The 22,459-nt window shown below is 58.0% G+C and overlaps 4 protein-coding genes across 9 annotated transcripts; 1 reads left to right on the plus strand and 3 right to left on the minus strand.

Moving 5' to 3' along the window:
* Positions 1 to 204: 204 nt before the first annotated feature.
* Positions 205 to 6,796, minus strand: LOC129015842 (sulfotransferase 1A3). 5 transcript variants are annotated; one of them, XM_054454479.2, is made up of 8 exons: positions 5,191 to 5,268; positions 3,652 to 3,803; positions 3,423 to 3,548; positions 3,236 to 3,333; positions 1,699 to 1,825; positions 1,509 to 1,603; positions 830 to 1,010; positions 205 to 707 (listed from the first exon to the last, which is right to left on the minus strand). In XM_054454479.2, exons 2-8 carry the CDS (start codon positions 3,797 to 3,799, stop codon positions 595 to 597), a joined length of 888 nt encoding a protein of 295 aa, XP_054310454.1. In that variant the 5' UTR covers positions 3,800 to 3,803; positions 5,191 to 5,268; the 3' UTR covers positions 205 to 594. The 5 variants fall into 5 exon arrangements, with proteins under 5 accessions (XP_054310454.1, XP_054310453.1, XP_054310451.1 ...); XM_054454478.2 differs by having other exon boundaries at positions 3,652 to 3,841; positions 5,191 to 5,253; XM_054454476.2 differs by lacking the exon at positions 3,652 to 3,803 and having other exon boundaries at positions 5,191 to 6,106.
* Positions 6,797 to 6,946: 150 nt separating this feature from the next.
* Positions 6,947 to 10,670, minus strand: SLX1A (SLX1 homolog A, structure-specific endonuclease subunit). The gene is made up of 6 exons (XM_054454475.2): positions 10,246 to 10,670; positions 9,727 to 9,778; positions 9,291 to 9,632; positions 7,407 to 7,534; positions 7,151 to 7,238; positions 6,947 to 7,071 (listed from the first exon to the last, which is right to left on the minus strand). Exons 1-6 carry the CDS (start codon positions 10,668 to 10,670, stop codon positions 7,042 to 7,044), a joined length of 1,065 nt encoding a protein of 354 aa, XP_054310450.1. The 3' UTR covers positions 6,947 to 7,041.
* Positions 10,249 to 11,598, plus strand: BOLA2B (bolA family member 2B). The gene is made up of 3 exons (XM_054454484.2): positions 10,249 to 10,983; positions 11,061 to 11,158; positions 11,456 to 11,598. The coding sequence occupies exons 1-3, from the start codon at positions 10,921 to 10,923 to the stop codon at positions 11,553 to 11,555; spliced, it is 261 nt and encodes an 86-aa protein (XP_054310459.1). The 5' UTR covers positions 10,249 to 10,920; the 3' UTR covers positions 11,556 to 11,598.
* A 3,487-nt stretch (positions 11,599 to 15,085) lies between these two features.
* On the minus strand, positions 15,086 to 21,295 carry CORO1A (coronin 1A). Of its 2 annotated transcripts, none has more exons than XM_063654254.1 (11): positions 21,108 to 21,295; positions 18,843 to 19,041; positions 17,437 to 17,559; positions 17,211 to 17,340; positions 16,933 to 17,117; positions 16,655 to 16,774; positions 16,327 to 16,431; positions 16,069 to 16,214; positions 15,914 to 15,971; positions 15,586 to 15,801; positions 15,086 to 15,302 (listed from the first exon to the last, which is right to left on the minus strand). In XM_063654254.1, the coding sequence occupies exons 1-11, from the start codon at positions 21,221 to 21,223 to the stop codon at positions 15,198 to 15,200; spliced, it is 1,503 nt and encodes a 500-aa protein (XP_063510324.1). In that variant the 5' UTR covers positions 21,224 to 21,295; the 3' UTR covers positions 15,086 to 15,197. The 2 variants fall into 2 exon arrangements, with proteins under 2 accessions (XP_063510324.1, XP_054310449.1); XM_054454474.2 differs by lacking the exon at positions 21,108 to 21,295 and adding an exon at positions 20,525 to 20,679.
* Positions 21,296 to 22,459: the final 1,164 nt, after the last annotated feature.

Genomic DNA, 22,459 nt, shown 5'->3' on the forward strand with positions numbered 1-22,459 from the left:
GTGCTGGGATTAAACAGACATCCCCCCTCCACACGTCTCCTGGGTTTTACTTCTCCAAACCCTTCTCCCCTCCCCAGATATGGTGACCTGGGGAGCTGGAGGCTGGGGGAGGGGTGATCATATGTGGCCCCACTGGGCATTCACTCTTTCAGCTCAGAGTTTCTCTTCCTTTCCAATACAAGCTCTACATGAACACAAATCATATTTTATTTTAATTGAGCTTTATTTTCTTTGGAGGGAGGGTCTTGCTTGTCATCCAGGCTGTAGTGAATGGGCATGTCATAACTCACTGTATCCACAACCTCCTGGGCTGAAATGATCCTCCAGCCTCTGCTTCCCAAGTAGCTGGGACTACAGGTAAGTGCCAGCACATGTGGCTAATTTTTTTACATCTTTGTAGAGATGAGGTCTCACTACTTTACCAGGCTGGTCTCAAATTCGTGGCCTATTGTGATCCTACCAGCTCAACCTCCCAAATCGCTGGTATTGCAGACATGAGCCACTGTGCCTGACTCAAAAATCATACTTTATTCTTGAGCCCATTGGTCAGGCTTGATTCGCACACTCCCTCTGGAGTGACCCCGGGAGCCCCTCTCACAGCTCAGAGCGGAAGCTGAGGCTGCAGCCTGCCATCTTCTCCGCATAGTCCGCATCGAAGCGCTCATTCTGCGCCACGGTGAAGGTGGTCTTCCAGTCCCCAGCCATGCCTGGGGGAGGAAGGCAGGGAGCAAAGCTGGAGTCCCGCCCAAAAGGAGGCTCCGAGTGCCTATGGGGAGGCTCCAGCTGCTGCTCCCACCCACCCCAAACCCTGGTGCTGGCCAGCACCCACCTTTCCTCATGAAGGGGGAGATGCTGTGGTCCATGAACTCCCGGGGGACGGTGGTGTAGTTGGTCATAGGGTTCTTCTTCATCTCCTTGAACGACGTGTGCTGAACCATGAAGTCCACGGTCTCCTCTGGCAGAGAGTGCCCCAAAAACTCCAGGATCTTTTGAATCTCCCTTTTGGGGTTCTGAGCAGCAGAGGGCTCCTCAGTGGAGCAAAACAAAACGGGTCCCCCTCTCTAACCTCAGAGGGGATCTGGCCACTTCCCCTAGAAACTCCAAAGAGCCTCGACCCCTGGGGCCCTAGTCTCTGGAGTAAAATGAATTGCTCTCTGCCCTGTGATCCCATCATGAACAGGGCTTGGCGCCTATGGGTGAGGACCGGGATGGTCTTCTTCCGTGAGTGTGGCCCTGGGTGCCACACCCTTTGGTGAGGATAAGCAATAGGACTAAGTATCTGATCCGTGGCCACCCACGCAGCTGACTCAGGTGCAGGAGATGAGAGCTGTGCCGAGCCTGCTGCCAGGTGGGACTGCAGTGGGGAGGCCTGGGCCAGGGAGGCAGGATGGGGAATCCGGGCTTGTTGTGGGGGCGGCCCAGGGACGGGGCTGGGTGGCCTTGGTGGGTCCCTGTGAGGTGCCCGCCCCCAGGTGTCACATGGGGGGAAGCATCACAGACGGTCTCACCTCCTTCATGTCTTCATAGAAGAGGTAGAGAACAGGGTGGGTGCGGCTCAGCTCCCACCACTCCTGCACGTGCTGGTACCAGGACCCGTAGGACACTAGAGAAGCGGGCAAGGGGCACCGACACAGGGTTGCTGTGCGTTGTAGCCACCACCGCTCGGCTCCACACCCTCCTTCCTCCCATCAAACCCACCTTCTCCGGCCATGAACTTCTCCAGGAAGCTGTCCCAGGTCCCAGGCTCAGGGTGCGTCTTTTCCATACGGTGGAAATGGTAGTAGGAAACCGCCACGTCCTTTGGGTTTCGGGCAACATAGACCACCTGAGGGGGCAGAGGTCCCGGCCCCAGCGCCATTACCACACAGCCCACCCCAGGCCAGCTCATCTCTTGGTTTGGCAAAGGAGGAACCTGAGGCTTAGAGGCTGACTTGCTTGAGATCTCACCACACAGGTAGGGCCAAGCTGGGATCTGAACCCTGCTCGGAAGCCAAAGTCCTGCCTGGTTCCTGAGACCATATTCTATACTAATATAATCTGCACCAATGCCATCATACCCTGATCTGGAGCAAGGCATGCCTGGTCCCCACCAGCCCCCCCTCCTCTGCTGACCTGTGAGCAACCACACGCTGCCTTTCTTAAGTGCTGTAGAGACTCACTATCCTTGCATTGGACCCTCATCAGAGCAAGAGGCAGACAGTGTCCTCTCTCAACATGTGATGAAGGCTGGGCATGGTGGCTCACACCTCTAATCCCAGCACTTTGGGAGACCAAGGTGGCCAGATCACCTGAGGTCAGGAGTTCAAGACCAGCCTGACCAACATGGCGAAACCCCATCTCTACTAAAAATACAAAATTAGCCGGGCGTGGTGGCAGGTGCCTGTAATCCCAGCTCCTTGGGAGGCTGAAGCAGGAGAATTGCTTGAACCCAGGAGGTGGTGGTTGCAGTGAACCGAGATCACACCATCGCGCTCTAGCCTGGGCAACAAGAGTGAAACTCTGTCTCAAAAAAAAAAAAAAAGAAAAAAGGGCCAGGCCTGGTGGGTCACGCCTGTAATTCCAGCACTTTGTGAGGTCGAGGCAGGAGGATCACAAGGTCAAGAGTTCAAGATCCACTTGACCAACATGGTGAAACCCCGTCTCTACTAAAAAGAATACAAAAATTAGCCGGGTGTGGTGGCGCACGCCTATAATCCCGGCTACTCAGGAGGCTGAGGCAGAAGAATCTCTTGAACTGGGGAGGCGGAGGTTGCAGTGAGCTGAGATCATGCCACTGCACTCCAGCCAGGGTGACAGAGCAAGACTCTGTCTCAAAAAAAAAAGGATGTGATGAGCCTGGCAGAAGCAAGGAGGCCCTTCCAGAAGAACAGGAACATGGCTGGGAGGGCACCTGAGCCCCGCTTCCTGGCTTTCCTTGCCAGTCAGTGGGAACTTTTTTTTTGTAGAGATGGTTTTGCTGTGTTGCCCAGGCTGGAGTGCAGCACCAGGATCATCAGGGCTCATTGCAGCCTCCAATTTGCATAAACAATCCTCCCTGCTGAGCCTCCTAAGTAACTGGGAACAGTCTATGCCACCATACCAGGTTTTTAATTTTTTTTTTGTAGAGATGGGATGTCATCTCTACAGCAATGAGCAATGTTGCCCAGGCTGGTCTCCATCTCTCGCCTTCAAGGGATCCTTCCCACCTCAGCCTCAAACTGGGATGACAGGTGTGAACCATTGAGCCCGGCCTCACCTTGACCTTCTGATCCAACAGAGTCTGGGGGAGCAGGGCCAGGGGCAGGTGTGACTTGATGAGCCGTGGGGGAGGTGTGTCTTTCAGAGTCTCCAGCCCTGAGTAGTGGGTCAGGGAAGGTCTGGTGAGCAGAAGCCCCAGCCCTGTCTTCCTCTACTCCCCTTACCCCCAGGACCCAGCCGTGCACCTGAGGGATCCCCTGGATCATTGACCTCAAGGAAGGGCACCCGTATGTAGATGGGAGCCCGGTTACACTTCTCTAGGTCGCCGCCCTGGTAGATCATGTCCAGTATCTGGCTCACCCAGGTGGTGCCTGGAGAGGGAGGGAGATGGGAGGTGAGCAGGCTGAGGGCACGACCTCCTGACCAAGGTGGGGACTGCCACCTGGGAGAGGGTGGGTGGCCCTCTTCACCTACCGGACTTGGGGTAGGTGTTGATGAGCAGGTCATCAGGCTGGGCTTGGAAGCTCTGCAGGGGCCCCAGTGCCTCTGCAAAGTACTTGATGAGCGGGACCCCCTTCACATACTCCAGTGGTGGGCGGGAGGTGTCCTGGATCAGCTCCATGTTTCTGCGTCAGGGGCCAGAGCCAGGGCCATTCCCTTAACACTATCACAACAACACCGTGTGCGGAATTCTCTTTTTTGAGATGGAGTCTCACTGTCACCCAAGCTGGAGTGCAGTGTGGCACAATCTCAGCTCACTGCAAACTCCGCCTCTTGGGTTCAAGCAATCCTCCAGCCTCGGCCTCCCAAGTAGCTGGGATTACAAGCATGTACAACCATGCTCAGCTAATTTTTTTTTTTTTTTTAGTGGAGATGGGGTTCACCATGTTGGCCAGGCTAGTCTCGAACTCCTGGCCTCAAGTGATTTGTCTACCTCAGCCTCCCAAAGTGCTGGGATTACAGGTGTGAGCCAGCACCCAGCTGCCCCTTTGCAGAGTTTTTGCTTTCAGGGAAGTCACTGAGGCCTAGGGAGGCTGAGTGATTTGCCCGCGCTCACAAAGCCAGTCAGTGGCAGGGCTGGGGCTGAAACCAGGTCGTTCCCCAGCCTGGCCGCACCTTTCAGTCACCTGCAGAGCTGTTCAAAATCCCAGGGCCTGGGGCATAGTGCAGACCAGTGAAAGCACCCTTGCTGCATGGGGCCCAGATATCAGGGTGTGTGAAGGTCTCCAGGAGAGTCCAGCTGCGCTGAGGAAGCTCTAGGGCCTGCCTGTGCCGTCTCCCTGCCAGTCAGTGCCCTCTGTCTCACCATTTCCTGCTGTGACCCCCCAGCCTCCACCCAGTGCGCTCCTCTCTCCGATGCTTCCCTCCTTGAGCCCCCCTCATGCCCCTCACATGTGGAAACCTCCCAGGCCGGCCAGGTCTGTGATCCACTTGCCTGGCCACAGTCCATCTGGGCTCCAGAACAAACACAGCCCATTGAGCAACTAAGCTGGTACTAGGGGCTAGAGCCTGGTGTGGGAATGAAAACTCTGATGACTCATCAAAAGGAGGGGCCCAGGCAGGGTGACTCCCGCCTGTAATCCCAGAGCCTTGGGAGGCCAACGGGAAAGGATCCCTTGAGCTCTGGAGTTTGAGACCAACCTGGACAACAAAGCAAGACCTCTCCTCTACAAAAAATATTTTTCAAAATTAGCCGGGTGTGGTGGCTTGCTCTTGTAACCCCAGCTACTCAGGAGGCTGAGGTGGCAGGATTGCCTCAGCCTAGGAATTTGAGGCTGCAGTGGGCCAGGATCCCACTACACTCCAGCCTGGGTGACAGAGCAACACCCTGTCTCAAAAATACACAAAGGAAAAGAAGGAACGCAGGGGGATTCCGGCCAGGCTGGGTTGTCTAATTGAAATGGAATATCCACGGGAAAGGGCAGGGATGGCAGAGGCCTCGGCTTCTGGAATGTTGGAGCCACAAGCTGAGCAGGGCGAGAGCGCCCTGGGCCATTCCAGTGTGTCACTCACCTGAGCTCTCAGGAACTTGACCTGTTCTCTCCTTGCCTGCAGGGGCTGAGTATGGGTGCGGTGTAGGGAGTGTAGGGCTGCTCTCTGCCCTGAGGGTTTTGAAGGTCCAATGTGGGAGGGATCTAAAGTTAGGGCTGGGAACTCCAGGAAGGAAGGGGTGGGGTTGAGAGTGGGGAAGCTTCTCCATTACCCTCCTTACCACCACAGCTCCAGCCAAGCTTGGAGTGATCTACAAACCCAAGATGTGAGTTTAGTGTGTAGAAAACACATGAATGAAAGGCAAAAGGGGCCAACATCAGTATTTGGGTTTTTTTTTTGAGCTGTCACTAGGCTCCTGACCTTCCCTCTGAACTCCACCCTGCAGGGCAGGCCAACAGACAAGCTTGCTTGCTTGCTTTCTTTCTATTTTATATGAGATGGAGACTCGCACTCTCACCCAGGCTGCAGTGCAGTAGCACGATCTCGGCTCACTGTAACTTCCCCCTCCTGGGTTCAAGCGATTCTTCTGCCTCAGCCTCCCGAGTAGCTGGGATTACAGGTGCACACCACCACATCCGGTTAATTTTTGTATTTTTAGTAGAGACGGGGTTCTGCCATGTTGGCCAGGCTGGTCTCAAACTCCTGAGCTCAGATGATCCGCCCGCCTCGGCCTCCCAAAGTGCTGAGGTTACAGGCATGAGCCACCATGCCTGGCCGACAAGCTTTCTCTAATTGACCCAGGCAAGGGAGGTGAGTGAGTGGAGGGGAAAGGTGGGATAGGCAGGCCTGGGAAAAGTCACCTACCTGCTGGCTACAGGCCGGTCTTGAAGGCAGCAGGGGTTCTGGCCCAGTGCAGTCCACAGGCCCCCAGCAGCCCAGGCATTCCAGGCTCTGACCACAAGGCCAGTCTGGAGTGATGTGTGTGGGCAGAGTGAAGGGGCAGAAGTGGAGCAGAGCATGGATGCATAGAACAAGAAAGAGGCTGAGTGTGGTGGCTTACGCCTGTAATCCCAGTACTTTGGGAGGTCTATGCAGCAGGATCACCTGCGGTCAAGAGTTCGAGACCAGGCTGGCCAACATGATGAAACCCCGTCCGTGTCTATTAAAAATACAAAAATTAGCTGGGCATGATGGCGGGCACCTGTAATCCTAGCTACTCGGGAGGCTGAGGCAAGAGAATCGCTTGAACCCAGGAGGCGGAGGTTTCAGTGAGCCAAGATCACACCACTGCACTCCAGCCTGGGCAACAGAGTGAGACTCTGTCTCAAAAAAAAAAAAAGGAAAGAAAGAAAGAACAGAAAGAATAAGAAAGGACAAGGACACTGGAGTCCCATTGCCCTGGGAGCCAGCCCCAGCTTCATGGCTCCCGGGGGACCTCACAGAGCATCAATAGAAGATTCTAGAAGAACAACAACCCTGGCAGGTGCTTTTCTTTCCCTGGGTTTGAAGGAGGCTCCGCAGACAAGAGACTAGAGGAGATTGAGACTTGGAAGCCACAGGGCCCCGTGGAAGGAGGGCATCCCCCCATCCTTCTTGGTCTTTGTCCTATTTGCATTCAATTCCAAGGTAAGTCTCCCAGGGTTCCAAGAATTGCATGAGCTCAGAGGCAAGTAGGGGAAAGCTGAGGCATGGGGTTTCCAGGCAGAGTAGAAGCTGTTCACATGCTAGGGCCAGGGGCCCCTCCTGCCTCCTCTGTGCCCCTGAGGAAACCCTGTGACTGGCAGGACCTTAGGCTACTAGCTCCGCTCCTGTCCTCGGCATCCACCATAAGGCATCCTTGACTCAGACTTTTTATTGTACTCAAGTAAAAACGTGCTGGACCCGCGGCAGGTGGCACAGAAAAGAGGTAGGAGGGGGTAGGGACACTGAGGATCAGGTCTCCAGCAGGTCTGTCCAGTGTGCCTGCAGAGGCAAGAAGTGTGGTCACAGGCAGCCTAGGGCAGGGAGTGGAGTAGGGAGCCCGCCACCAAAGCCCACTCACCTCTTCGAATTCTGAGTCTTCTACTTCTTTCTCAGTGTCCATCTGGCACAGCCAGATCAGGTCTCCCCAAAGCAGTGACTTCTCACAGCTACCAAGGAGAGGGGCAGGTAGGAGATACAGAGTCAGATGCCACAAGCCCCCTCCAGTATTGGCCCTGGATGCTGAGATAAGGACTCAGCTGCCTGGGCCTGGATTGCACAACTGGGCACCCTCTTCCCAGAAGTGGACCAGGCTGGGGCCAGGGGACTGCACTCACCAAGGGCATTGGCCCTCTAGGGGCAGAAGCTGCCCTGGTTCTTCCTGAAGAAACTCCTCTGCCAGGCAGATCACGTGGGCCCTTAGCAGGCAGCCAGGGTGGGGACAACACAAGGGCCCCTCTTCATTCTGTCCCAGGCAGCAGGCAGGTAAGAGACAAGCAGGGAGAGGGAGCTGGCTGCAAGCCCCTCTGTGCAGCAGGCACTGTTCTGGGCATTACAAGCTCCATCCCGTGAGGCCAGGGTGACTGTTATTTGCATCTTACAAATGAAGAAACTGAGGTGGACAGTTAAAATCCTTGCCCCTGGGACTAAGCTGGTGAACGTCCTGTGAACATCAGCAGTGATTGATTGAGTCACAGCCTCACCACTGCAGCCAGACCTGAACTTCCTCACAGCTCAGCAACACCCAGCAGGTCACTGAATTTCCACAGGGCAAGTCCTCTACTCACTCACAATTACCGGGAGCTCAGTAGAAGGCACCCACCGTCCATTATTTTATTAAATATTTAGGCCGGGCACGGTGGCTCATGCCTGTAATCCCAGCATTTTGGGAGGCTTAGGTGGGCAGGATCACCTGAGGTCAGGAGTTTGAGACCAGCCTGACTAACATGGTGAAACCCCATCTCTACTAAAAATACAAAAATTAGCCAGGCGCGGTGGCAGGCGCCTGTAATCCCAGCTACTCTGGAGGCTGAGGAAGGAGAATTGCTTGAAACCAGGAGGCAGAAGTTGCAGTGAGCCGAGATAGCACCACTACACTCCAGCCTGAGAGACAGAATAAGACTCCGTCTCAAAAAAAATAAATACATAAACAAAAAGAAAATTTCCGGGCCATCGGCTCTGTGCAGGACCTTGTTCTATAGCAGTGATAAGTGCTGCCCTCTGAGAGTGCAGTATGGCAGCTGGGGTGGGAGAGACTAATGAGATCAAGAAAACACGTAGCATGCCAGACAATATTAAGTGTTAAGGGAAAGGGGGTGGCAGAAAAGTGCACAAGAATGAGCTGCAATTCATTACATCGTTTTAGAGACAGGGTCATGTCCAGGCATGGTGGCTCACGCCTATAATCCCAGCATTCTGGGAGGCCGAGGCGGGCAGATCACTTGAGGTCAGGAGTTTGAGACCAGACTGCCCAACATGGCGAAACCCCATCTCTACTAAAAACACAAAAATTTGGCAGGTGTGGTGGCACACTTGGGAGGTTGAGATAGGAGAATCGCTTGAACCCAGGAGGCAGAGGTTCCAGTGAGCTGAGATCACTGCACTCCAGCCTGGGCAACAGAGCAAGACTCTGTCTAAAAAAAAAAAAAAAAAAAAAAAAAAAAGGGCCGGGGGCGGTGGCTCATACCTGTAATCCCAGCACTTTGGGAGGCTGAGGCGGGCGGATCACGAGGCTAGGAGATCGAGATCATCCTGGCTAACACGGTGAAACCCCGTCTCTACCAAAAATACAAAAAATTAACCAGGTGTGGTGGCGGGCGCCTGTAGTCCCAGCAACTCGGGAGGCTGAGGCAAGAGAATGGCGTGAACCCAGGAGGCGGAGCTTGCAGTGAGCCGAGATCGCGCCACTGCACTCAAGCCTGGGCGACAGAGCTAGACTCCTTCTCAAAAAAAAAAGAGGTAGACAGGGTCATGCTCTGTCGACCACACTGGAGTGCAGCGGAGTACAGATGGCCTAGGGAAGAACCTTTTCGTCAAAGGGCAAATGGTGAAGGCCCTGAGCAGGTCCTGCTTTGCTCAGGAATGGCCGTAAGTACTATAGCATCAGCATCTTAGAGATGGGGATAGGGTGACCAAAGCGTGTCAGTGGGTTTCCCTCAAGAAAGAGCTGGATCCGAAGTCGTCTGGACTCTAGAGCCGTCCGTGCCTGGGGGGGACCTCACCTGGATGGTCTGGGCGCACAGGGAGCAGCAGGCCCCTGGATCCCCCTGGTCTGGCTCAGGCTCCGCGTCATCAAAGGGACCTGCGTGGCGCCTTGGGGCCGGAGCCTGGGGCGGTGGAGGCCCGAAGGCCAGGGGCACGTGCGGCGGCGGCGGGAGGCAGAGGTCCTGGCGGAGGTCTGGGCGCACCCAGCGCAGCGTGAGCGGGAGGCGCGCCCAGGGCGGTGAGCGCAGCATGTGCGCCAGCACGCGCAGGTGGAACGCGAAGGCGGTCTCTCCTCGCAGGCGAGGCCCCACGTGCGCCAGGCGGCGCGAGGCGTGCGGGTGCTGCCAAGCCCACTCAAACTGCGGGCGGCGTACAGGGGCGTCAGGGTGGCTCGGAGCGAGGGGCAGAACCCAAGCCCTCGCCCGGCCGCCGCTGCCCGGTCTCCTTCCTTACCCGAAGGGCGGCCACAGAGGACGGGAAGCCGTGCACGACAAGCACCATCTCCCTGGGGAGGAGAAAGGGGATGTCCCTGTCGAAGCCCAGAGCCTCAGCCGCGAGTCCCCTCCAATCCCACCCGACAGCGGGGTCCTCATTCCCGGCTTCAGCCGAGAGGTGCAGCCCCCTGCACCTGGCCACCTCAGGCCCTGCCTCCAGCCCAGGTACCCACCTGTCCCACCTCCTCTCCCTCCAGCACTCCACCCGACCCCAGCGTGCCCACCAAGACCCCTACGCTGGAACCCAGCCTGGATCATCACCCCCGCCCCAGCTAGCTCCTTCCCTGAGTTCCGCCGCGGAGATGCCCCGGGCACCGCCTCCCCGTCACGCTCCTCCCCTGCGACAGGCCCCGTCCCCGCCACAGACGCCCCGCCCCTGTCACAGTCCTGGCCGGTCCTTCTCATCGGGCCTGTGCCCCGCGGGGTCCGCCTCCTCCGGGAAGCCTTCCTCCCGGCACAGAAGTCCTCCCCCTCTCACCAGGGCCCTCGCCCGCTGGTCCGCCAGGCCCCGCCTTTTTTGCGGCCCCCATTGTGCTGCTGGACCCGACGACCAGGGTTGACAGTGAACCCCACGTAGACGCGGCCCCGGTACCGGGGGTTCAGGCAGTAGAGCAGATAGACGCCGAAGAAGCGCCCTGGCCTCGCCGCGACCCCCGCGGGACCCATCGGGCCTTGGGGTTCGGGAACCACAGCAGGGGGTTGATTGCCGTGACCTAGGGTCCAGGGGAGGGCTGGATTGCTAGGGCTGCAGGGTGCTTGCTTCGGAACAAGCTCTCGGGGACTATCCGGAGGGAGCCTGGAGGCCGCGGTGGCGCGGGTACGTGCCCCTTTCGTGTCTGGAGACGGGTGTAGAAGTCCGACCGCCGAAGCCAGACTGCTGTTGCGTCGGCGAGCGCATACCATTCAGCATCGGCTCCGCCCGAGTCCCACCTTCCTCAGGCTCTGATTGGCTGACAGATGGCAAGCGCGAAAAGCCTGGACCGTTGGAAAGCCCGGCTGCCTGAGGGCGGAAGTACTGCGTTGACGTACGCCTTAGTAAGGGCGGAAGTGAGTTTTCCAGCGGAAGTGGCTCCTGTAAGGCAGCAAGGTAGCGCGGCAGCCGTCCGAGGGGGTTGTGTCCCGGTTGGGCTGCCGTCCCAGCTGGACTACCGCCATGGAACTCAGCGCCGAATACCTCCGGGAGAAGCTGCAGCGGGACCTGGAGGCGGAGCATGTGGTGAGTTGAGCTGCCGGACGAGGGGAAAAGAGCTCAGGGGGCGGGTTCGGCACCATTCATATTCTTCCGCTCGGTAGGAGGTGGAGGACACGACCCTCAACCGTTGCGCCTGTAGCTTCCGAGTCCTGGTGGTGTCGGCCAAGTTCGAGGGGAAACCGCTGCTTCAGAGACATAGGTGAGGCCCTGGGAGCACCTTGCCTAGCGAGGTCTCAGCTCCTGTACCACAACCCCAGCCACTCCCCCTACCCCTGCAACCTAACTCCCGCACTCCCCCCGGCGTGGCTCAGGGACCTTGAGGATCCCGCCTTTGTGACCCCTGCTTCGAGTATTTCGATGTAGACCCTCTCTCCAAGTACATGTTCCCACGGCCTGGGGACTGCAACCTTGGGGACACCTACAGTCTCTTGGGTCACCCTAGCCTCGGGGTGTGCGATCACCGCCTGCCTTTTCCTAACCCCCTCTCTCGCCCCAGGCTGGTGAACGCGTGCCTAGCAGAAGAGCTCCCGCACATCCATGCCTTTGAACAGAAAACCCTGACCCCAGAGCAGTGGGCACGTCAGCGACAGAAATGAGGGACTGGGAACTGCACAGCCATTAAATTATAAATCTGGACCAGCTTCTGTGTCGACGTGTGTGTGGGAGGGGTGCTGAGGCCAAGTCTAGGACCTGGCCTCTCCCTGCCCTGCCTCCGTCCATTGTTTTACCTTGGACACATCTCTGTCCCCATCTAGGCCTCTATCCCTGCTTGTAAAATGAAAGTTCTACCGTAAAAGTCCCTTCCAGGGTCTACTGAGAAAGCCTTCTCTCTGTAACTCCGTGTAGACGTCTAGGAGTCTGTACTGCCACCACCCACCCACCTCCCAGAGAGCTCAGGGTTCCTGCTCTCTGCCAGCCTTCAAGATGCAGAGATGAGGAAGCGATCAGGGTTTTCAGGGCCATGACCAGTTGAACAAACCTCTCCCTCTTCCCGACATCACCGCAGTGTCAGAGGCACCATATACAATTCCACATATTCCCTGCAGGTTGCCCCTAGCCTTCTCAGGCCCAAGAGGTAGCGGTGCCCACGTAGGGGCTCATCAACAGCTGGAATGCTGATGTTTTCAGACCCACTGGAGAAGTTTCCAGTGGCCCCATAGCCCTGGGCTTGATGTGTCTATAGCTGCCCCCGGAGGACCATGGAGGTTTTAGGAATAGTGGGTGTGGGATGGGGATAGGGGTGAGATTAGAGTAGGAATATAAGGCTGACCTGAGTCAGAAAATTGGGGCAGGTGATGCCCCTGTATCAGCCTTCATAACAGGTTAGTAGGGTTGCTAGGACCTTGTTTGTTTTATTTGTTGTTGTTTGAGATAGGGTCTTGCTCTGTCGCCCAGGCTGGAGTGCAGTGGTGCCATCTCAGCTCATTGCAACCTCTGCCTCCCAGGTTCAAAAGATTCTTGTGCTTCAGCCTCCTGAGTAGCTGGGATTACAGGGGTGCACCACCATGCCCGGCTAATTTTTGTACTTGTAGTAGAGACGGGGTCTCACCATGTTGGCCAGGCCAGTCTCAAACTCCTGGCCTCAAGTGATCTGCCCGCTTTGGTCTCCCAAAGTGCTGGAATTTTAGGCGTGAGCCACTGTGCCTGGCCCAGATTGCTAGGACTTTGAACAGAGGTCCCTGAGACCTAGGGAGGGAGCCCAAATAACCCAGTTGGGGCCAGGGCTCGTTGAGAGTGAGAAATTGCAAGTTTCAGCCATCACACACTCTTCTCCTGCGTTTTTTTGTTTGTTTTGAGACAGAGTCTTGCTCTGTTACCCAGGCTGGAGTGCAGTGGTGCAATCTTGGCTCACTACAATTTCCCCCTCCCAGGTTCAAGCGATTCTCCTGCCTCAGTCTTCCTAGTAGCTAGGATTACAGGCACACTCCACCACACCCAGCTAATTTTTGGGGTTTTTTGATTGTTTGTTTGTTTGTTTTTGAGACAGAGTTTCGCTCTTGTTGCCCAGGCTGGGGTGCAATGGCACGATCTTGGCTCACCACAACCTCCGCCTCCCAGGTTCAAGCGATTCTCCTGTCTCAGCCTCCCGAGTAGCTGAGATTACAGGTATGAGCTACCACGCCCGGCTAATTTTGTATTTTTAATAGAGACAGGGTTTCTCCATGTTGGTCAGGCTGGTCTTGAACTCCCGACCTCAGGTGATCCACCCGCCTCGGCCTCCCAAATTGCTGGGATTACAGGCGTGTGCCACTACGCCCGGCTTTCTTTTTTGTTTTCTTCCCACACCTCTACTGCCCAGGTAGTTTTCTATGGCATACTGAAAAGGTGGGGCCTGGAAATGAGGCCATGGGTGGTCCCTGCTTGATATGAACCAAACCCCACTATGGCTAAGACGCCCATCCCAAACAGCCCTGTGTCCTCCCATCTCAGGATCACCTGCTGTCAGCCATCAAAACCTATTCCCACACCCACTCCCCACAAGGCCTGACAGACCTGTTCCTGCCAGGTCCATCACAGAGGCCAGGCCCAGACAGAACCCACAGGAAGAGCTAGAGAGGCAGAAGCGCTCACTACACGGGGGAAGGCTCCGAATTCAAAAGGGGAGACGTAGGGCCAGGCACAGCTGCTCACGCCTGTAGTCCCAGCACTTTGGGAGGCCGAGGCAGGCAGATCACTTGAGGCCAGGAGTTTGAGACCAGTCTGGCCAACATGGTGAGACCCCACCTCTACTGAAAACACAAAAGTTAGCTGGACGTGGCGGCACACGCCTGTAATCCCAGCTAGTTGGGAGGCTGAGGCACGAGAATGGCTTGAACTCAGAAGGCAGAGGTTGCGGTGAGCCGAGATTGTGCCATTGTACTCAATTTGGGTGACAAGAATGAAACTCTGTCTCAGAAAAAATTAAATAAATAAAAAAGTGGGGACACTTAGACTCTGACTTGGGATCTGCCCTTCAGTGAGCTGGGTTCCTACTCTCAGCCTCAGTTTCTTCTCTGGTAAACTAGGGTCAGCCTGTTGCTTCAGTTCTGTCTTTTCCTTACAAGAAGTTCCCTTGTTTTATATATTTAAAAAATATATATATATATATACATTTATATATATATATATATATATATATTTTGAGACGAAGTCTCACTCTTGTGCCCCAGGCTGGAGTGCGATGGCATGATCTCGGCTCACTGCAACCTTCGCCTCCCGGGTTCAAGCAATTCTCTTGCCTCAGCCTCCTGAGTAGCTGAGATTACAAGCGCCTGCCACCATGCCCAGCTAATTTTTGTATTTTTAGTAGAGATGGGGTTTCACCATGTTGGCCAGGCTGGTCTCGAACTTCTGACTTCAGGTGATCCACCTGCCTTGGCCTCCTAAAGTGCTGGGATTACAGGCGTGAGCTGCCATACCTGGCCTATTTATATTTTTTAGAGACAGTGTCTTGCTCTGTCACCCAGGCTGCAGTGCAGTGGTGCAGTGGCTCATTGCAGCCTTGATCTCCTGGGCTCAAGGGATCCTCCTGCCTCAGCCTCCTGAGTAGCTGGAACTATAGGTGCGCACCACCATGCCTGGCTAATTTTTTATTTTATTTTTTGTAGAGACGGTATCTCGCCATGTTGCTCAGGCAGGTCTCAAACTCCTGGGCTCAAGTGATCCTCCCGCCTCAGCCTCCCACAGTGCTGGGATTATAGACGTGAGTCCCCACACCCGGCCTCCCTCGTTATTTTTATCTTTGGACTTGCAGTTTAAAAGATGCTTACCCTGTAAGTGATGATTGGTTCATTTCCTCACAAGCAACAGTGCCAGCAGAGTCATGTGCAACCTGATGTTTTGGTTGACTAGGAAAGGCAGATTTTTGGTAAATTTGGGAATTATTGAGGTCCTAAGCTAGGGCCTTAAATAGCTCAGCTATGTCAGCTCTGAGAAGGAGCTCGGAAACGGAGAGCAGCCTCCTGGCCCACATCAGCATGGCTGGCTTCTACCCACGAAGGCCCTGTTCCTGTGATGTAGTAAGTCAGGGGGCATCCCACATCCCCTGCCATGGGTCAGTCCCCTCAGCGTGGTGGAGGGGAAGCTCTAGGGCTGGTTGGTTCAGCAAACCCCGTGTCTAGGGGACCAGTCATCAGAGTCTGGGAGGTACCAGAAAATAAAGCCATTTTATTATGATTTTTTTCTCTGCCATGTGGCTGGGAATGGGAAGTGAGTGGATGGGTGTGAATGGCTGACCCTGCTGAAGTCCCTGTGGGGCTCTACTTGGCCTGGACTGTCTCCTCCAGCCTGTCCAAGCGCTTCTGGAGCTCCTGCACCGTGGCCTGGAGCTTCCGCATCTCCTCCTCCAGCCGGGACATGGCATCCTGGGGACGCGGTGCTGCATTAGGCCCAGCTCCTCCCTGGCTCCCCTTGCCCCAGCATCTGCTGAGCCCCATCCCTAGAGCCCTGGCCTTGGGCCCTTTAGTTGCTCAGCTGGTTGCTGCCTGGAGACCTGCAGGCCTACCAGTCTGAAACCTGTGTTCTGAGGCCTCAGGATTACCACTCCCAGCCCCGCAAAGATTCCCAATGTTGTGAGTTTGAGCTGCCCCAAATGCCAGCCCCACCCCACCCTCCCAGTTTTATTCCTTGGCTTCCTGGCCCTCTCACCGAGCTGGGAGTGCCACTGGCCTCTGGTGCTGCCCTCCTGCGCCCAGTGTCCAGGCCCCGGTTGACCCTCAGCTCCCGGCTCTTTGGGGGTACGTAGCCATCCTTGAGGGAGATGAGGAGGGGCCCAGCATCCCGACCCCCCAGCCACTCCTCAGCCGTGAGGGCAGGGTCAGGCCCTGCGGTGGGTGGGTACAGGTCCTCCTGGAACAGGTCCGACTGTAGGCAAGGCCAAGGATAGTGAGGAAAGCACTTATGCCAGGACACCCCCCTGCAAGACTGCAAAGTCAGTGCCCAGCCTGGAGCCCAGGGTGGGGCGGGGGAGCATCACCTTTCGAGGCACTGTCATGGCAATGGGCTCACACCTCCGCTCGTGCAGCTTGTAGAACCTGTGGGAAGGGGAAGGTGAGCGGGGCCCACAGTCTGGTTGGGCAGGCTTGGAACTGCCTAAGGGGCATGCTGCGGTCAGGGCCGGGGGTCAGTCACCTGGCGATCTCACACTTGTTCACCTCCAGCCCACGTTTGGGCATGTAGCCCATGCCCCGCTGGGACTCCTTGGAACTGAACATGGAGAGATAGTGCAGGAACGGGGCCTCGGAAGTGATCTCAAAGTACCGGATAGAGCTGTCACCCTGTAGGTGGCAGGTGCAGAGGGAGGGTCAATACCAGCAGATGCCCGCTGCCCTGGCCCTCTCCAGGCCCATCCTGCCCACCTCCCACCCCCACCCTGCCTGACGAGGCCACCTTGCCACAGAGGTAGACGATGTTGGTGTCAGGGTCAAAGAAGGGCAGCAGGACACCGCTGCTGGTGTCCAGCTCCTGCAGGGACAGCGGCTCCCCCAGGTGCTTCTGTAGACACAGGTGAGAGGTAACATCCCAGGCCCTGGGATGGTGGTCTTCCCTGGGCAGTGACCTGTGAGGGCCCTCCCAACCAACCAGTGGGAACACCCATCTCACGCCTGGGTAAACTGAGGCCCGTGGCCATCCTGCCAGGTGAGTGGCAGAGCAGGGAGGAAACCTCCAGTCTTGGTTCCCAGCCTGGGGGCCCTCAGCTTCCTGCCCCAGCACTCACTGTGTCCCACAGCGCCACCTGCCGCTCACTCATGCGGCTGAAGCCCGTGGTCAGGATCTTCCCCTCCGACACGAACACTGCACGCACGGGCCGGGTCCCCTCGTGGGGACGATCCTTCTCCTGCAAGGAAAGGGAGGTGGTAGGTCAGGCACCCATACACACCCTACGGGGCCAGTCCCAGGTGGAGGCGAGGGAGGGCAGCATCCAAGGGCCTGGCTGATGGTACATAAGAAGGATAAAGGCTGTAGGGTCAAGGGTCAGGGTGGATGGCGACTCACAGCTACAACAGTGCCTTTGCGGGGCTCGATGATGCGCACGCGCTTGTCACGGCAGGAGGTACAAATGAGGCCTCCGTCTCGGCTCCAGTCCACACTGTAGATCGTGTCTGGGTGCACCTCTGGGCCCAGCGTCAGCATGGCCGCCCCAGTGCCCACGTCCCACACCATGATCACGTTGTCACAACCTGCACGTTCCCCACAGTGTCAGAAGCCATGAGCCTCCTGCTCTTATCCAGTGCAGGCCACCAGCCACCCCCAGGCCCCTCCTCCCGCAGCACCTGCACTGAGCAGCACGTTCTGGGCTGTGGGGTGCCAGGCCACAATGCCTACACGCTTGGTGTGGCCCTCCAGGGTGACGACAGGCTCCCGCAGGGGCAACATCAGGCCCCCATCCGGGATCTCCCACACCTGCAGAGGAGGGGACAGGTGAGTCTTCAGGGCTCCAAATGTCAGATCCCATCCTAGAGCCCCTCTCCCAGCCCCTGGGTCCCCACCATCACTCACCATGACTGTGCAGTCCTCGGAGCCACTGGCAATGACGTTGTCATTGTGCGGGCACCAGGCGATGTCTAGCACAGGGGCTGTGTGGCCACAGACCGTGGGCGCATTCTTGTCTACACGTCCAGTCTAAAGGCACAGCAGGGCCTTGGATGTAGGTGCTTTTCCCCCCAAACCCAATCCAACCTCCCCACACCTCCTTCAGAGAGGCCCAGAGAAGAAAGCTGTGGTGTCCCTGGGAGCTGGACCAGGGCCTAGGGTAGGGGCAGGGGTCGGGTTGTTCTTCTCTTGTTCCAGCCCCAAAATGGCCTGGGCAAACCCCAGGAGGGCTGGCCACGCATGGCAGAGGTTGGGGGCTATGCAAGACCCTGGTGGAGTTCCTGCCGGTCTCTGTCTCAGTCTGTCTCTGCCCTTAGAGTTGGCACCCCCACCCCAGCTTCCCCAAGTGAGGCTTCCATGGGCACAACTGGCCCTGGAGCCAGGACAGGTGTATGGGGGCTGGGGGTGGGGGTGGGGGCGGCTCCCCAGAGAGCAAGTGTGAGTGGTGGGGCTGCAGGGGTGGGTCCTCCCAAAAGGAGAGGGGCCAGGGAGCCTGTCTTAACTGGCCCCAGGCAGGAGCAGAGGTTTGGAAATGGCTTCTTCCGGGGACAGCTGCTTCAGCAGGGCTTCCTGTTTGACAGCCGTGCGGGGCGCGGGCCCAGCTCTCACCCCGACAACCACTTCCTCTTCTCTTTGCTTCCATCGGCCCTTTTAAGGTAACAACTTGGGGCCCATCTCCCCTTCCTGTCTTACCCCCCAAAGAGCACAGGAGTGTGCTGGGGGTGCGGGGCAGCAGACAGCCAGCGGAGGGGGCAGCAGGCTCCAGGGGAGGGCAGGGCTGGGGGTGGGGGAGAGCACCTCTTGCATCATCCCTGCCTGCGAGCTAGGGGACAGAGTTCCTGGGTCCTCAGACAGGCCCAGAGCCAGAGTCCCTCCCAACCCCGAGAATGCTGCCAGGGCCCCCAGACCCCATCCCAACCCTCTCTGTGTTTCCATGGGGAGAAAGCCCCAGGCTGAGGCTCAGGAGGGCTGGTCGTGGGTCTGCAGACTGTCTGCAGTCGGGGGCCCCCAGACCCCATCACAGCCCTCTCTGTGTTTCCAGCCCCAGGCTGAGGCTCAGAAGGGCTGGTCGTGGGTCTGCAGGACTGTCTGTAGTCCTGGTCACTGGTGTGACCCATCTTGTGTTGGCTCATTCTGAGCGTCAGTTTCCACACAGCCACAGCACAGAGGAGCTGGAGGAAGTGTAAGGCTCATGGGGCCCAGCTCAGTTTTCCAGATGGCAACACAGGCCCTGGAAGGCCTGGTGACAGTCACCTAATCAGGACCTGCACAGAGCCATGGGAGCTGCTCCCCCCAGGGCCCCAGGGGCTCACCTTGCCCAGGGGCAGCACCAGGAAGGCCCCTCCCCCGCTGGCCTCACAGATCAGGGCCACAAACTTAGGGTTGACGGCACAGAAGCCACTGTCCCAGGTGGTCTGTGAGACGCGCACATCTTCATAGCACTGGTCGGCCTTGGCCGGCTGTCCAAACACGTGGCGGAACTTGCTGGAGCGGACCACCTGCCGGCTCATTCTGGGGGCGCACAGCATAAGAGCATTTCTCCCTTCAGGTCAACTCTGATCTTCCAGTGGTCCCCACCTCCCCCAGGACACCCCTTAGTCTGGCTTTTGAGGTCCCAGCATCATCTCCAGGGGCTCCCTATCCTTTCCTCTGTGGCTGATGCCTGCTCGCCTTCCCCAGCCTCTCCTTCTGTCTAACCTGCAAGCCCCCTTCTCCCTGGCCCCAGGCCACTCTGAGCCACCCTCTCAATCTGTACCCTTAGCCTCTGCAACAGAGCCTGGTGTGGTGTTGCCCTACTGCATGTTTGTTGACTGACTGGCTGATGGATGCGGAGCCCGTCCTTCCTAATGGTTCAGACTCAGGCGTCATCAGCCCAGATGGCTCCGAGGGTGGGTTCTCTCTTAGTTACCGTGTCCAGAGCCCACCTCCCTCACACCCACACAGCGCTTCCTAAAGGCAGGGACAGGAGCTGGCCTCCCTCGCCTGCTGGCATGGGGCTGGACACAGGAGGAAGTGGCGTGGGGGCTGCCCGAGGGGAGTGAGGCAGCAGGATGGCTTCCCCAGCAGGTCTCTGGCTCAGGTCCCGGTATCTCCTCCTCCCCATACCTCTGCCTCTCGCCTCCGCTCAGAAAAGCAGGTGCCCTTAAGAGCCATCTCCACCCCCATGTGAACTGCACACAGGAAGGGAGAGGCCACTCCGACTGCTCTGAGGTCCAGCTAGGATGGTTTCCCCCAGTGTCTGGGTGGGGAGCAAGGAACTCCAGGGGCGACCTTGCGCCACCGCAACACCTTCCTGCTCAGGGAAGGGGCCTGTGCTGCCGCTCGGAGGCTGCCATGCCCAGAGCCTCTGCCCCTAGCCTCAGCCTCGCCTACTCACTGGGGGCTCCAGCACCCCCGGCCACCCCAGGACTCCCAAAGAGGCTGCTAGGTCGGCCTGCCCAAAGAGCGGTGAGGAGCGTGTGTGAAGAGCCCCAGCCTTGAGGAGCAGCCTGGGTCTGGAGAGAGGGGAGCCCCGGACCAGAGGTGGGGGACAGGAAGCCATCGCCCCACCCTGCCTCCTCCCCCGCCACAGGTACCAGGCCCGGAAACCACGGAAAGGGGAACTTGGTCTTTTCTTGTTTTGCTCTCAACCCCTTCCTGTCTCCAAGCCCAAGGCAGCTGCCCCGCTCACCCCACCCTGCCCCCGTCCCCACCCTCCCCGAGACTCAATTCCGGAGGGAGTCGGGCCCTCAACACTGTGCTGACCCCCGGCCACCCACCTCCATCTTGGCCGCGGTGGTCCCTAGCCCTCGCCTCCGCAGAGCGCTCTGGGGCCCCGGCGGCCCCCACTCCAGGCAGCGTTCCCCCACGGGCTGCTGCGCCTGCTGTCTGGCCCTGGCGCTGGCTGGGTCGCGGTGACAGCCGCGCGCCCCCGCAGCCCGCGGCTCCCACGCGCGCGCCGCCCCACAGGTGGCCCTCGCCCCGGCCCATCCGCGCCTCCCAGGCCCAGCCTCACCTGCTGCCGAGAGAGGACCGTGACCCCCCAAAAGCCGGAGGTGGAGGAGGAGGAGGAAGAGGAGGAAGGAGCTGGAGGAGCCGGGGACTCGCCCGCTGAGGATGCTCTTGTCAAGACAATGAATGAGAAGCAGCCGTGCGCCCGCCTCCGGGGTGGCCGCGCCCCTTGGGGCGGAGCTCTTTCAGGCCCGCCCTGCGCTCCCGGGCCCCCGCTGCGGCCGCCTCCCTCCTCGGCCCCTGCCCGCGCCCCACGTTGGTCCCCAACCATAGCGCAGGCTGCCAGCCCGGCTCCGGGAAGCGAATCTGCATTTCTTTTTAAAATGTCAAAACGCAAAAACACCCCATTGCTTCTTTCCTCCCTGCGTCCGCCCCCAGCCTCCTCGCCAGCCTTTCCCTGGCAGGCACGAAAGCGCCCCAGGCCCGCCCGCCAGGCCTCGGTGCCCGCCCCGGCCCGGCTGCGCCGCCCCTTCCTCCCGGCCCCGCAGACGCGAGCGCAGGGGGCTCGAGGGGCGCGGGGGGCGCGGGGGGCGCGGGCGAGGAGGAGCCCCGAGCGCGCTCCCGGACCCACGGGACCTGGCTCTTGCCTGGCTCCGAGATCTACGCATGGGTGGCCCCGGGAGTCGCTTCTCCTCCCTGGATCTCCTGTCTTCATCGGGAACACCCCTGCCCTCCTGCTGAAATAATCTGGTATCACGGGCATCTACTTCGTGCCAGGGGCTACAGGGTCGAGCGAGGCAGGGAAGCCAGGCAGGTTTCCGCCCCTGAAGAGCCCAGCCTGGGGGAAGGAGGAGGAGCCCACGGCCGCTCCAAGCCCTGGCTTTGGCGAAGGCTCGAGGGCAGGAGGAGTAGTTCCCACCCTTGGATTCAGAGAGGCTTCTGGAGGCAGCAAAAGCGGGCAGAAAAGGCCTGCTCTAGAGTCAGACTATGTCATGAGTGCGACTGCAGCCTGTCACCTGCTGAGTGAGGTGTGGCCGCTACTTAGCCTTTCTCAGCCTCGGTTTCTCCCTCTGTAACAGTCATACCTGCCACGTAAGAGGTATGGGGATGATTACCTAAAATAACCCAAGGAAGTCAGTAAGGACCTCATCTAGAAAGTGGCGGGTGCTTAATAACCGTTAGCTCTCAGCCATGCGTGGTGACTCACGCCTGTAATCCCAGCACTTTGGGAGGCCAAGGCTGGCGGATCACCTGAGGTCAGGAGTTCGAGACCAGCCTGGCCAACATGGTAAAACCGCATCTCTACTAAAAATACAAAAATTAGTGTGGTGTAGTGATACATGCCTGTAATCCCAGCTACTCAGGAGGCTAAGGCATGAGAATAGCTTGAACCCTGGAGGCAGAGGCTGCAGTGAACCAAGATTGAGCCACTGCATCACCCAGTCTTCCCTGGGTGAAAGAGCAAGACTCTGTCTCATTTAAAAAAAAAAAAAAAAAGTTAGCTCTCGTCATTCTTGTTTACAAAGTATCTGGGCTGGGCCTGAAAGGATGAGGAAGAGCCAACAGGCAAGGCTAGAGGGGTGACCTGTAGGCTGAGGGACAGCCCTGTCGTGTGGAGAAGTTCAAGGAACAGCAAGGGACGGGTTCAAGTCCCACCTCTGCCACTGACTGGCTGTGCGATCTTGGCCAAGAGGGCTAATCTCTCTGAACCTCTTTGTCATTGGTAAATGGGGAATTAATAAGATTTGTCCTGCCCACCTCACAAAGTTATGAGGCTCTGGCCGGGCGCAGTGGCTCACGCCTGTAATCCCAGCACTTTGGGAGGCCAAGGCGGGCAGATCACGAGGTCAGGAGATGGAGACCATCCTGGCTAATGGTGAAACCCGTCTCTACTAAAAATACAAAAAATTAGCCAGGCATGGTGGCAGGCGCCTGTAGTCCCAGCTACTTGGGAGGCTGAGGCAGGAGAATGGCGTGAACCTGGGAGGCGGAGGTTGCA

Source organism: Pongo pygmaeus, chromosome 18, assembly GCF_028885625.2.
Source record: "Pongo pygmaeus isolate AG05252 chromosome 18, NHGRI_mPonPyg2-v2.0_pri, whole genome shotgun sequence".
Lineage (NCBI taxonomy): Eukaryota > Metazoa > Chordata > Mammalia > Primates > Hominidae > Pongo > Pongo pygmaeus.

Excerpts from the sequence above, each read along its gene's own strand:
- LOC129015842 (XM_054454476.2), bottom strand. The coding sequence starts at position 5,377 with ATGGAGAAGCTTCCCCACTCTCAACCCCACCCCTTCCTTCCTGGAGTT. Across the intron at positions 3,334-3,422 it reads TGATCCAGGGGATCCCTCAG|GGCTGGAGACTCTGAAAGAC; the intron begins GTGCACGGCTGG and ends CCCACTACTCAG. Across the intron at positions 1,011-1,508 it reads TCTATGAAGACATGAAGGAG|AACCCCAAAAGGGAGATTCA; the intron begins GTGAGACCGTCT and ends TCTGCTGCTCAG.
- BOLA2B (XM_054454484.2), top strand. The coding sequence starts at position 10,921 with ATGGAACTCAGCGCCGAATACCTCCGGGAGAAGCTGCAGCGGGACCTG. Across the intron at positions 10,984-11,060 it reads ACCTGGAGGCGGAGCATGTG|GAGGTGGAGGACACGACCCT; the intron begins GTGAGTTGAGCT and ends TCCGCTCGGTAG. Across the intron at positions 11,159-11,455 it reads CCGCTGCTTCAGAGACATAG|GCTGGTGAACGCGTGCCTAG; the intron begins GTGAGGCCCTGG and ends CTCTCGCCCCAG.
- CORO1A (XM_063654254.1), bottom strand. The coding sequence starts at position 21,223 with ATGCCCGTGATACCAGATTATTTCAGCAGGAGGGCAGGGGTGTTCCCG. Across the intron at positions 16,432-16,654 it reads AGGTGGCGCTGTGGGACACA|AAGCACCTGGGGGAGCCGCT; the intron begins GTGAGTGCTGGG and ends CTGTGTCTACAG. Across the intron at positions 16,215-16,326 it reads TCGTCTACCTCTGTGGCAAG|GGTGACAGCTCTATCCGGTA; the intron begins GTGGCCTCGTCA and ends TGCCACCTACAG.
- SLX1A (XM_054454475.2), bottom strand. The coding sequence starts at position 10,670 with ATGGTATGCGCTCGCCGACGCAACAGCAGTCTGGCTTCGGCGGTCGGA. Across the intron at positions 7,535-9,290 it reads TGTGCGCCCAGACCATCCAG|AATGAAGAGGGGCCCTTGTG; the intron begins GTGAGGTCCCCC and ends TGCCTGGGACAG. Across the intron at positions 7,239-7,406 it reads CTAGAGGGCCAATGCCCTTG|CTGTGAGAAGTCACTGCTTT; the intron begins GTGAGTGCAGTC and ends TCTCCTTGGTAG.